This window comes from Limulus polyphemus, unplaced genomic scaffold (genome assembly GCF_000517525.1).
Source record: "Limulus polyphemus unplaced genomic scaffold, Limulus_polyphemus-2.1.2 Scaffold2949, whole genome shotgun sequence".
NCBI classification, from domain to species: Eukaryota; Metazoa; Arthropoda; class Merostomata; order Xiphosura; family Limulidae; genus Limulus; species Limulus polyphemus.
This window is the reverse complement of record NW_013668559.1, coordinates 107982-122615: the sequence shown is the minus strand read 5'-3', so window position 1 is coordinate 122615 and position 14634 is coordinate 107982. Positions and strand designations below refer to the sequence as shown.

The following is a 14634-nucleotide window of genomic DNA, read 5'->3' as shown; positions in this document are numbered from 1 at the left end:
CTTGACTGAATGCATCGACATCCATAGCAAGTGGATGAGGAATGAGAGACCAAAACAGGGGTAACTTAATATTGAGGGGTGTGGCAAATGCATCCAGGTGAGGAGTACCCCACTGAAGGTATAGCCACTGGAAAACAAGAGGATCATGAGACCACTTCTTCAGATAAACTTTGTTGGTACAGGAAAGACGACCCGCAGCAAGATTGAATGCACCCAGAACATGACACTCAAAGATATGAATATCAAGTGTGTGGGCAGAAAAAAAAGAGTTCCAAGGTTTGACCACAAAGAGAACAAGAATGAATGTCATCTTGGTGATTGATATAAACCATCACTGTAGACCAGATGATTCCTGGCAAGGTGAAGAAAATTATCCAAAGCATGACGTACAGCCAGAAGCTCCAGGATGTTGATATGGTAAGATCTTTTGGCTGGAGACCACTGATCTGAAGCTTCCTGCTGATCGATCCATGCTCTCAGCCCTGAAGGGAAGCATCTGTGAAAATATGAAACTCAAAATGAGAAGGGAGAAAGCAGAACACCAGCCATGTATGAGCCTTGTCCAACCACCAATGCAGATTACCTATAAGGGAAATAGGAGCCTCTATCTGAACCCATGCAAGCTTCCATTGGTTATGCAGAGCCCACTGAAAAGACCTCATATGCACTCAACCCAAGAGAATAAGGACTTCCATGGAAGACCACATCCTCAAAACAATAGAATCTCGTGGTCTGTAAGAGAGGGAGCAGTAAGGACATGGAAAACTGAAAGTTCAATCGAATGATATCAATGAAGAGAAGGTTGGGCCGGACCAAGATAAGTATAGAAAAAACACCCAAATGAACAAGATATTGGGTAGCTATAAAGAATAACTTCTCCAATTTGATTAACCAACCCACACGAGCTGCCTCCAGGAGCAAATGAATGTGATCGGTGGACTCCTGTTCAGAATGAGCTAACATAAGCCAATCATCCATGTAATGATGTAGAGCAACCCCGAGCATGCAAATATCAGGCAAAAGCCTTGACTACCCGACAAAAGACATATAAGCCAAAGCAAGCCCGAAAGATAGGGTGGAAAATTAATAAACTACCATGTGATGAATAAACCTGAGATAACCTTGACTGAAGAGATATCAGGACATGCAGGTAAGAATTTGTGACATCTACCTTGGTCATCCATAAACCCAAAGAAAAAGAACACCTGGATATGAAAAAAATACTCCATGGTAAATCAAGGAAGAAACAAACATTGAGTGAGATGGGACAAATCGTTCACAGGCTGCCAGTTCCCAGTTTTCTTAGGTTCCACAAACAGACTGGAATAAAAAACTGGAGAAGAATGATTGACAGGTTCAATGGCCTGCTGGGAGAGCAGATCTTGTATCACCTCAGACAGATGTTGACTGGTGGTAGGATCCCAAGGCAATGGGAAGGAAATGGGTACCTGAGGCAATGGAGGAGTGGAAAGAAAGTAGATGACAAGTCCCTCAGAAAATAGTGGAATAACCCATAGATCTGTGGTGAAAAGTCGCCAAAGGGGAACAAAATCGGTCAAGCAAGCCCCCACTGGACCAAAACCCACCAGTACTGTTGGCAACATGTCCACATACGTCGAATAACACAATGAGATGAAGAACCTCTGGAGGTAGGAACAGGTAGGTAGCTGGATGGGAAACAGTAATAGGGGCATGTCTAGACTCTGAATGAGACAAACAATCCACCAAAGAAGAAAGGTTAGTTTGTTGTAGCACCGACTCCACATGGGATTCCAAAGTCTCAGGAATATTACCAAAAATTTATCGCTGTCATAATAGGACCATATACAAGTCCTGAAGATAAACAGGCAGAAAACAAACCTGGGACATCCCAACAACAGAGAAAACACTGTTTAAGGATAAAGCCATGAAGACAAATGTGCCAACATGGAGGTAATTAGGGAGAGGCCAGAATCTGTGTGTATCACCTTGAAAAGGAGGTGGGTAGTAGATGAGTACCATAGGAGGGTAAGACCAAGGTGCGAAAATTTGACATGGGATTGTGGTTGTTTTGAATATTCAATTGGTTTGGTCCTATGGCAATGTAAGCACTAATTATACAGCCATTAGCTACAGTGGTGTGACTAAAGATTTAACAACATTCTGAGTTATATTCTCAATGTTTTAATTTGAATATTACTTAGAGGTCATATGACATTAAGATCAAAAAGTTATTAGGCCTAGAATGTTCTAGGCATCACAAAAAAAAACTAATAACTTTGTGCACTAACTAGAAACAAGACTATATTATTAATACAACATTTAGTGTTTGGAGTTCAACAAGCAGTTATTAATGAATGAATAAAGTCAGTCAGTCATTTTTAGTCCAGTGAAGTTTTCGTATCAGTGCAAGTTATTTCATATATTCAGTTACTTAATTGATTAGGCAAGAAATTATACAAGTTTATTTGTTTGTGTTGGTCATGGTATTTCAATTCTAATGTTATTTGAAAAGTACTTAGGCCTGCAAATTACAAAAGTGTACAATTTAAGACAGTTTGTAGAAATGTTAAGAAAGAAATAAGTTAATTTATTATCATTACTTGGACTGGGCTTCATATTATTTTCACCAAATAATTACTTATATGAATTAAAATTCAAGTCTAAGAAAAGTGTACCTTTTTCCAGATAGCATAAATACATTTTGTGAGTATTTCATATTAGGCTATTTTTCATAAAAATATATATAGTTCAAGGGAAAATGGTATCAGGAGAAGAAAAAAACTGTAGTAATGATAAAACAAAGTCTGTATTTTGTAATAAATGCCTTCATTTGAGTGAAGAATGATCTGCACTAAAATGTATGATTGAAATAATTTTTTTAATTGAAATCTTAGCAAAAAATCTTATATCAGTGGATTGTCAAAAAAAAAAAAACTGGTGAAACAAATTTACTTGTATTACATGTCAGGGTGACCCAAAAATTTACCCACATCTTGAATGCTCATATGACTATAGTAAATGAACCTATAAGCCAGCAAAACATCTTTATTAATATTTCATACCATAAATTAACTGTACCCACACTGCTGCATCATTTGAGATGCTCCAACTGGGCTCCACCAGCAGGCCTGTCTTATCGCATGGGCACACTGGGCAGTTGCCCGAGGACCCCGCAATTCAATTTGAAAAATAAAAATTAAGGTTCATATTATTAAATAGCAAAGGCGTTAATGTGAAATCGGTGCATTCGTGGAAGTGAGCCGGTGGAACGTTTCCTCAAATTCATCCCCATCTTTTCTCACGGAGCAAAGAATTTAGCAGACACAGTTATAGAGTTCCTGCAAGAGAACAACATTCCATCATCAAACTGCCATGGTCAGTCTTATGACAATGCCTCAAATATGTCAGGATGCTACACTGGATTGCAAGCATGGAACCATGAACTAAATGAATTTGCTATCTATATTCCTTGTGCTGGACACAGTCTGAACTTGGTGGGAGTAAAAGCAGCAGAGTGTGGTCCACAGATCATCTCCTTCTTTGCAGTCAAAAGATGTGGACATACTTGTTGCCATTGATCTCCTCAAGTCTCTGAAAGCCTATCTTCAGGAAATGAGAGACAAATTCAGTGAGTATGAAGCGAAGGCTAAAAGCAGGTGTCCAGTTCGAAATATAGCAATGGAGAAAAACATGCAAGAAAGCTAAGTGTGCATCTTACCAGATATGATGGGTCAGCGGAACAGATACTTCTCCATGAAAGAGAAAAATTCAAGGTGGAAACATACCTTTCTATTCTGGACTCTCTGAACTCTCACCTGACTAAACGTGCAGAAGCCTACAAAAGTATTGGAAATCTGTTTTCCTTCTTCAGTTAGTTAAAAACAATTGACTGTAATGAGCTTAGTCAAAGGTGTGAAAAATTGGCTAGTGCTTATCATGAAGATCTTGATTACAATGAATTACTCAATGAATGCAAGCAATTCCAGCACTACATTGTCCACGATGAAGAATGCAAGACTCTTCCAGACATGTACAGCAAACTCATTTCAGATAAGTTGAAATCTGTGTTTCCCAATGTTGAAATCGCATTCAGAATATTTATGTGCATGATGGTGACCAACTATACCGGGGAGCATTCATTTGCCAGGTTGAAACTTACAAAGAATCATCTTCGCAGCACAATGGGACAGCAGTGGTTGAATCTGCTTTCCCTCATGTGCATTGAAAGCGACATCCTCAAAAACATAGACTTTCAACCAATTATAAAGCAATTTTCTGCAATGAAATGCTGCAAATTTTCCAGTTTAATGTGTTGGGGAGGGCAGTATATTGCTTTGCCCGGGGGCATCAAATATTCTTAAGAAGGCCCTGTACACCAGCATTCAAAAAAATCATGACATCTATAACAGAGTGCGTGACATGCAGTTACACAATTTTCAACTCTGATTCAATGGAAAGCATTTATGATCTTTAATTCATCAATGGTTTTGGGTATATTTTTAGGCATGCTCCAGTATTATCCGAAATAAAACTGAAACATTTGGAATTAATATACAGAAGTTGCATAACTTAAAGAATGGGTACATTTGATGGGCCACCCTGTAGTATTTATGCTGTCTTTAAAGGATTACACTATGATGAAATATTCCAATATTACAAAACCAATAATTATCAATGGCTTCTTTTTTATTTCTGCAATAATCATAATGATACCCAACCCTTGCTCCAGAAGTCAGCAGAGACAAACAACTGGCATTATGTATTTAAAAAAAGAGAATCTGGAAATAGATACAACCAAACACACTGACAGCAGTCTTGAGAAATGACTTTAAAAATCAGTCAAAAATAACCATACCACCATGAAATACTCACTAACTGTTGATGGAATGTGTATCAAGGAAGGAGATCCTATCCATGTTAGGTGGCTTTAACAGCTAAAATAAGAAAGATCTCTCAAAGTGAATGAAATTTTGAAGTAGAATGTCTAAAATAAAAACTCCAAGAAAGCATAATGACAAGCAAATGATCAAAATATTAACTAAAATTCAATACAATTCAAAACACTGTGACTTTTAGGTTAAATGTGAAGAGTTCATTGGAGCCAGCAGAAATGTTAGCAAAAATCTGAAAGGAAAAAAAGAAGTTATACAAAGAAAGATTAAGACTTGAACAAAATCAAAACCTCAAATCCAAATGTTAACCGTTGCAATAGATAAAGAGCATTCACATACTGTAAATAGAATGTCGTGGATGCACTCAGACAAGTCTACATACCCCCTCACCCCTAATACATACACACACAATTTGTTTTCAAATAGTAGCTTCTAACCTGATTTGAGTTATAAATCCATGAGTCAAACATAATTAAATAATTATTTTAAGTCATTGGATGTCTTCATAAACCTTATAAAGAATAATCCTATCTAATTAGTAAGTGTAATAATTCTGTTGGATTCAGCAAGATTTGAACTGTCTTTTTATATTAAACAAGCAAGAATGAACATAACGCCTTTAATTGTGAACCAGATTATAATGAAAACAATAAATATAAATGTGGCACAGTAATCTCTCAGGGTCAGAAAAAGCAAAGTCAAAAAAACTAACAAACATGGGACTGAACATCTTATCATAAGAGTTAGTTAAAGTGCTTATAAGAAGAAAAAAAAGAGCAAATTTTAAATGTTAAACAGCCTTTGGCATAAATAATTTGTAAGTCACATCAATAACTGACACATAAGAACAATGGTAACTCAAAGTACCAGGAAAAGCATCTTGAAAGAAACATTCAAAAATGGAAAATTATAAAGGCTCAAAGGGGAGCAGAGACAGAGGCTGAAAGATCAAGATATTTCCACTTGAAAGAGAACATAAGAAGAAAGTATGATATTTAGCACACCAAAAAATGTGAAACAAATCCAGGAACTCCTGTAAGCCATAGAAAGCTCCCAAAGCTGCCCAATTACCTTGAACTGATGGTGAAAAAAGAACCCTCACTATAAAAATAAATATGAGATAAGAATAGGAAAATGAAGGGTAAAAGAAACAATGGAAATACATAAAGTAGGAAACAAAGTTTAGCTTGCTACCAAGATGCAATGGGCAATTTCCCCAGAGGAAATATATTGCTCTGGAGAAGAAATGAAGTAGATTGTGCATATAGAGCAAGTCTAACCACTACTAACCGAAATCATCTGCCTCCAAGGTCAATATATATCCAAAAAAGGAATAAAATAAGATGCAGCACGCAAAAAGATGTGGCAAGTGAGTGTATCATTAGCTCTTCCACATATTAGTATAAAGACTATTAATACTTGAAGTGCAATAACCTATAAAAACTCATTTTGTGTTTCTTGTCAGGTATGTACAAATCTCACTTCAACTGTGCTCTGAAAAAAAAACTTATTACATGCAGAAGTTTGATTACATAACTGACCAGGTTCGGTATACACCTGTAGAAAATCTCCTGCTGCCATAGAAAAGTCCACTTGTGATGGAATATCTGAAGGATTTACATCAGGAAAATAAGCTGGTCGGGTTTGATCATTGGAAGAAAAGTGGTTACAAGACTGGTGGATCCATGGATGAATACAATGCAAGTTTATACCTTTGCACCTGGCAAAAAATCCAGAAAGTAAATTTATAGAGTACTATTCCCCATAGTCTACCTGTCACAAAAAAAACAAACTTGGTTTATTTCAATTGAGCTCTATGCATGTTTTGAGTGTGAGAGTAAATTTAATTGGCTTCATAGTATTCTCCATTGCTGATATGAAGGATTCTAATTCAACGTGATTAAATATGACATACAAACCTCATTGAAAATATTAAAATATTTGAAATTTCTAATAACCTCCTTTAACTTTTACTACTTCACCAACATTCTATTCTACATATTCCAGTTTACAGCTAAATACAGTTAAAAATTGTTATGGTTTAACCAGTAATGTACATAGCATGTCACAGGTCCTATAGCAAAAACTAATATGTTAGAGCTATTTTTTACTGATTTTTAACTTTTCACCAATCAGGTAATTTAAAAGTATAGCTCCGATTTAAGAAATATGTACATACAGTACTCACAAAATCACATATACATGTATATGTGTGCAGGCCATGTGATAAGATCTTACTACCAGATCCCAGTAGCAGAACTGTGGTTGCTACAAATGGTATGTATGCTACTGCATTAACTTGTATATACAAAAATACATTTTACTGCAGCTTTATAACACAAGATAAACTTCTAACTGATTCTACGTAAATGTTTTTACCTATTTTGGTTGTGCTTTTTAATACTCAAACTAAATTAAAAAAGTAAGGAGATTAAGAAATATCTTAATTAATGCAACATTCCCCTGCTTAATACTTAGTCAAAGTTCTAAATTTACATTAACAGTGAAGGTACACACCTGGGGACATAATGTAGTTTAATTAGTTTCTTGTGTGTTACATTTTCATATTTATATTGTTGTTAGCCTAGTTATACTTTCATATATTTAACAGTACTAAAACTAATTCTGTCACTGTTTCAAAACACAATTTGTGTAACAAATCAGTTTGAGTAACTGTAATGAAATAATATACTACTATAGTATTTCTAAATATGCAAGTTATAACAGATATTTTGCTTTATGTTTCTGGTCTCATTTGCAAAAGTTCATTAAATAGGTAAATTTAAAATTAACTTCATTGTTTTGCATTGTGAAAACATGACGAGAGAATAAATATATCATAAATGCCATTAACAAATTACTGTAGCCAAGACAAATCACGTATTTAACTTTTATAACATGTTCTTGCATTTTCTAGATAAACTGTTAATTTTAATGTTATTGTGTAAATTATCAAATTAGACTAATCACTATTTCCCATACTACCTTTTAGGAGTACCATGTTTCAAGGATTAAATTCAGGAAGATCTTGCAGAATCATGAACATATAATTTTGAAGAAACATAATGAAAAGTAGTATCCTTTTACAGTACAAAATGTTTTACTCAGGGTGTATACAGAACTTTAAAAAATAAATTCTCTGACTTTTTCTAAGTTTTCCCCAACCATTCACACTATATAACACACACACACACACAGGAAGTTATGCTCAGAAATCACCTCATTAGCTACTTTAAATGAATTACTGAGCTTATATACTAGATGTAGTAGTTAGCCAATACATTTCTGTTAGTGATTACTGGTAGAAAAAAAAATAGTTCAAAAAATTTCCTGACTGTATACACCCTGTTCCAATTAGCAAAATTGTTAAAGACCTTGTTAACTTCTTTTCTCGTGTAAGCTTGTGTTTGTGAATTGTTGTCTATTTTGCTCTTTTCAGTACATTAAGGGTAATTTTAAAGTTACTATATTTCTCACTTTTTAATGGGAATGCAAGGAAATGTCAATATTTTTCAGAATATTAATTTTTCAATTATTCTATTTATCTTACATATATTTATGCAAGCTGCAAATGCATATATTTTTGAGCTAAACTTTTATAAAAAAAAAAGTGGGTAACTTTGAAAATGTGGTAGTTTTTTCTAATTTTACAAGAACCAGGAGAAGATTGGGTCAAACCAGAAGTTTTTCAAAAAATCCAGGAAGACTTGAAGCCCTTACTTCGTTCAGCGTGTATTTTTGCATAAGAGTTTTTTAAGTTAAAAAGATAGTCTTGAAAATACTAACAAAAAATATAATGTTGGTAGGCAATGTCATGGTTATTATATCAACCTACTGAATATTTTAAAATGCTAATATTAAACTTCATCAAAAAACTTGCTAAAACTTTCAATATTGTTAATTTCAAATTCAGGTACAACATTAAAAACTGCAACTTTGTGGGATATTGTAGGATACACAAAACTGGATCCTAAGATGAAATTCAAAGCTTATATTTGCTACCTTTTCTATAAATTTTCAATATTCTATTAAGACAAATAGACAAACAGAAAAGGAAAGTTTTAACTTGTAATGAAGCTTTCATCTGCTCTTCAGCATTACACAATAGTGCAAGTTATATTTACATCAATAAATAATATTTCATGCTGGTGTCTCTGATTCCCTAATTAAAAACTTCTAAATGGAAAAAAGCTCAAGAATGAAGCTAAACATTATAAAGTTCTAAAAGTAGCAATGAAATGTGAAAATTTACAAACAGAATAAAATTACACAAAATTAATACAGCTTGAAAAATATTAATTAAGTAAAAACATAGGCTAATACTATTACTTGAGTGAAGAAAAGTATCAAATCACAAGCAAAGAATCATCCATCCTAGTTTTATTTTACAGTACACTTCTCTCTAAACTTGTGAACACTATTTATGTAAACATGAAGGAGTACATGTATGCTGCACAGCAAACAAATATTCAATAAATGTTTGTCTAAAATGTAGCTTCAAAAACAGTAATTCATAAGTACAGATTTATGTTCTCTTACTTGTTCAGAATGTAATTTGATGCAAAAAGCATAAATAGGCTGAACTCATTTCCTTGACAAGTGTACCCATGACGTGCTATTTCGTATGCTAAACGACCAAGTCCAGCTCCTGGCACAAGAACTTGAATTTCTTGAGGATTACTGAAACAAATAAACTATATTTCTCTCTAATACAAGGACAGTTTTGAAGGACCACATAGTCCCCCTTGTTGTCCGTGTGTTACATTAAATGGATGGACACTACTACATTAAGAATTCTTGCTAATTTTGTTTTCAGGGTCACTGATGCTATCAAGAAAATTACAAAAGTGTCCCTTCCCTTTACAGTTAGAATTTATGATACCTTATATTTTTGGTTGAAACAACTAAAATAGAGTACTTAATGTTGTTCAAGTTGTTAAAAATGGTTTTAAAATGTTCTTGAACTTAGAGATGTTAAATCATTTCACACACACACATCTATGTACATTTGTGTGTATGTATATATTGACTAATAAAAAGCGAAAGATAAGTGGAAGTGAATTATTTGAAGACAGCATCCTTGAAAAAAAAGTAAAAATTTACACCCACCCTATATTTTCCTGGAAATCATCAATTCCCTTTTTTAAATACCATTAAAATGCTGGTCTCCACTACTACTGATGACAACTCATTCCATGAATTAATTACCTTGTTAAAAAGAAAAACTGCCTTAATGAAGTCTAGACTATCTTTTCCAAATCTTAAACTTATATTTTCTTATCTTATTATTTTCAGAGTGTAGCAGAAAAGAAATTATGAGATCTTAACCTTGCCCTTTATCTCCTGGATCATCCTGGTATCCCTCTTCTGAACTCTTTTCAATAAGTAAATATATTTTTTCATGTAAGATGACTAAAACTGTATACAGTATTCTAAGTGAGGCAAAACTTTTGTCTTGTACTCAATATGTTAATAAACCCACCCTAAAATTATATGAGTTTAGTTTGACTACTAGCTACAAAGCATAGCCTTGATACCTTGAGTAACTAACACCACTCCAAGACCTTTTTTTGCAGTCACACTACTGAGTGGATTCCCCATCTATATTAAACGTGTGATCCATATAATAATAACTCAAATGATTTACCTTGCACTTACTAAAATTAAAGGTCATTTGTCAAGTACATGTGATCCAAATCATTCTGTAATACCTCAGCATCCTCAGAACAGCTAGAAATATCCAAGAGTTTGATGCCATCAACAAACTTTATTAATTATACCCTATCAATATTATTAAGGTAAATGAGAAAAATCAAAGGTCTAACTAAATACTGACCTCTACTTAATAACCAGATTTAAATGACAGATTCTTCATAAGCAATTTCTGGTTTCACAACAAGCTTGTACAATGATAAAATCCACATATAATGCCTGAAGTTTAGAAACTTGGTTCTTTTTCCAAGCAAGTACATAATACTACGAAAGAAGGCAGTTTTCTACATGTGGATTGAAAAAAAAAATATATTTGTAGGTTGTATTGAAACCACAATGGTAATCTTATTTTTCAAGATTACTGTATTATAAAAAAGCTAGTAAATTCCATATAATTATGAACTTACCACTGATCTTCTGGAAATATGTATGTCAATTCATCTAATATAGGCTTAAAACATGCTTTTCTCTCCTGTTCTCCTTCTATGCTCCATTCTCTGACAAATTGTCTCAGCAGACTTTGTACTTTATCCATGTCAGAAAACTTCACATTAGCATCACATGAAGTCTTCTGCTTCCAGAGAAATACAAGAACAGCAGTAGTAAGTAAGCCTTGTCACGTTTGTTTAAAATCAAACATGCTGACAATACACAAGTGTAACCCTTAAATTAGAGTAACCCTTAAAGCAAGTATATATACAGTATCCAAAAGTTACTGATGCTGTTTCAAAGTAACACAACATCACATTATAATCTGATGACTGTGCCACTTTGCATATATTATATTTTTTGTGGTGACAACTGCAAAAGTTAAACACTATGACTTAAAAAAAGAAACACAATTGCTAATGTATGCAAAAACTGACTGTGTGTCAAACGTGAAATGAAAATTGAAATATTCAGAAAACTCACACCAATCAAAGCATTTTATAAGGATACCCTTCATGAAATGGAAACATGTACGGTTTCACAAGACTATGCATTAAGTAGTCAATGAGTGAACAATTCAAGATTTCTTGATATTATCATGATACATACGTATGTGCGTGTACAAACATAACTGTTGTAATACCTTGGATGACAGTTTAAAGATACACTCTGGACAAAATAAAAGATGTACTTGCTGAAGTATGACTATACAATGATAAGAATACACTGTTTATCAGCTTTATCTTCTATTTACAATCCTAATATGATAAATAAATATAATTATGTGCAGATATGGGTGCTCAAGACCACAATGCTCCAAATCTAAGACTACCATTCACCACCTGTAGCCAGTTGTGGGAAAATCAACACAATCTTCAATTAATGTATAAAAAGCATAACAAAACATATGTCTTGGTCATAAATTACTACTACTGTAAAAAGTAGAAACAATTGAATTTTTCTTCCAAATTCCTATTAAAAAAAAAACAACCAACAACAACAACAACATTAATTTAATTTTTATAAAAGTAATAATTTTTAACCTAGACATCTTAGGTTTTATCGTACTTTTCAAAAAGGTAAGTGACAATTATGGAGACTGGAATGACAAATTCAGGAGAAATAAACTTACTTTTCACCACCAGTGGTAAATCAGCTAAAATAACCAGTATTATTTCATTAATAGCAACTAACTTCCAACAACTAATTGCAGATTGTGAATGGTAGCCTTAGATATGGGATGTTATTAATCTATGGGGTTGAGAGTCTATATCAGTGATTCCCAAACTTTTTTCACTGACGACACCCTAACCCACTTCCCTTGATTTGTGTGACACCCCTGCACAACATGTAATAACTTTTCTGTAGAATTTTTTTTTTTACATTCTTAATTATTTTTCATTTGATGAAACTTTCACAACACTCCTGGAAACTTACTACAATGCACAGTTTGGAAACCACTGGTCTATATCTACACTTAATGCTTAGAATTTTTTTTCTCACATCTAAGCCTTGCAAATAGTGGTTAAATCCTATAGTTTGTGTGTGTTACTTCTACAGATACCTCTCTTTCTAAGGTACATCTTACCCATATTCATGTTGTTCCTTAGTTCTGTTTGTGTGTGACACGTTTTGCTTGAGGTTTTTTTCCTGAAAAGTTGCTTTACACAAACAGATAAATCAAATTCCTTTTCAAAATTTCCTGCAACTATGTGAAATTTTTAATATGCTGTAAAGTAGTTTAATTTTGTTCACATACTTATTTTAACATTTTACTGCAAAAGAATATTTGAGGCTATCTAGTTTTCCAACTACAAGCATTCTTGTCTTAGCTACCATAATTGGAACCATGTAATGGCTAAAAATGATATCTATTAAATCACTAAAGGCAGATAACACCACTAAATGAAATGTTGTATGGTTTTAGAAGTTTATCAAATCCCATTTTTGGCATACTTATAATGCATCTTAATGTTGATTTGTGGTACTTCTTGCTATTTAACTTTCATAAGCATTGAATGAAATGCACATACATTTGGATAACTAGTTTTCAGGTATGAAAGGGGCTCATCAATTATTGAATACATAACAAAAATGTTAAATTGGCTAATTTTTCCTGTAATAGACGATTTAATAAACTTCTAAAAATTATGAATATTGTTATTTCAAATACCATGCAATTATAATTAAGTTTTGAAAACTTACCACATCAGCTGTATGGTCTGTATTCTCAAACATGTGGGCCACATCATTTATAATAAGCTTGATTACTTCATTATTCTGGTCAATGCATTTTCTTATTTTATCTAAATGTTGCTTATAGCTCTTCAGAACATACTGATGAGCCACTGGGAGAGTTTCAAAGTACACTGAGGTTTTATAAAGCCTCTGCAATGAGTTAATTCTAAAAAAAAAACAGAAAAAGGATGCTAGTTATTAATATCACTGTATTAACTAAAAAACTGTAACTAAGTATACCAAAGTGGACTGTAAATACAGACTGGAAACAATTATTAAATCTGCAAATAAGTTACACTACATCCACAGTACACCCAACAATGTTAATCTTATACAGTAGAACAGAGATAAGTAATATGTAAAATTAATACACTGATTCATCATTATCGCTTAATTACTGAAACACAAAAAAACATATAATACAGCCTAACTTTAAAATACTTACAGATTTTATTTGCAAGAAAATTGAAGAAGTGCTTATATTTCAAAGATATAAAGAGCAGATCAAACTATATTATTTACACATTATGAGTAATCAAACATATCATGAATTATTGCAACTCATGTACACAGCATGGTCACAAGTAAATAGACACCACCTTTTCAGAAAAAATGAAATTTTTCAGTAATATTCACATGAATTGATATATTTATAATTTAATTAATACCTAGTAGATCTTCCTTTCACTTCGTGGAGTTTGTTGATCCTTTGGGGCATCGTGAGAATCATCTCATCAATTTTAGATTGTGAGATTTTTGTCCACTCTTGCTTCAAAACTCGGAGTATATCGCTCTTCGAAGTTGCTTTTTTTGGTTGTTTCTTGACTTGCCGGTCGAGTGTGGCCTAGAGATTTTCGATGGGCTACATGTCAGGAGATTGGCTCAGCCAGGGCAACTTCTGGATACCATTTTCTTCCTGCCACTTTTGGGTGTTTCTAGCAATGTGACATGGTGCTCCATCTTCCTGGAACAACATTGTGTTCTTGTCCACGAAATCCGAGGAATAAAGTGGCAAGAGTCCTTCCTCAAATATTTCGACGTATTTCACAAAATTTAGGTTGCCAACGCACTCCACTAAGCTCGATCTCCCACCAACTCAAACAGCTCCCCAAACCATCACTCTGAAACCACCATGCTTCACAGTTGGCTACAATCTGTTGAGCCAAAACTCTTGGTGAGGCATTCTCCAGACACATATCCTTCCACTGTCCGAAAATTGAGCGAATCTTGATCGTCTGAGAACAATACAGCCTTCCAAAAGTCCAGAGGCTTGGTCATCATATCACTTGCCCACTTCTTTCGTTTAACTATACACTTGGAAAAAAAGTTAAGCACCCCCGTGTTTTTTTCAAGTTGATTTCAGATTCGACGTTCTTGTGAC

The 14634-nt window shown here is 33.7% G+C and overlaps 1 protein-coding gene across 3 annotated transcripts in view; it reads right to left on the bottom strand.

The window, feature by feature from the left end:
* LOC106468288 (carnosine N-methyltransferase-like) overlaps positions 1-14634 on the bottom strand; it is a 44789-nt gene that overhangs the window by 26552 nt on the left and 3603 nt on the right. For 2 of the 3 annotated variants that reach the window (XM_022396630.1, XM_022396629.1), the window contains exons 2-5: positions 13221-13419; positions 10994-11160; positions 9414-9554; positions 6416-6594 (exon numbers count right to left, since the gene is read on the bottom strand). In XM_022396630.1, coding sequence (XP_022252338.1) covers positions 6416-6594; positions 9414-9554; positions 10994-11160; positions 13221-13419 — 686 coding nt within the window. The remainder of the gene's footprint in view (positions 1-6415; positions 6595-9413; positions 9555-10993; positions 11161-13220; positions 13420-14634) is intronic. The other variant, XM_013928708.2, reaches the window with a different exon arrangement.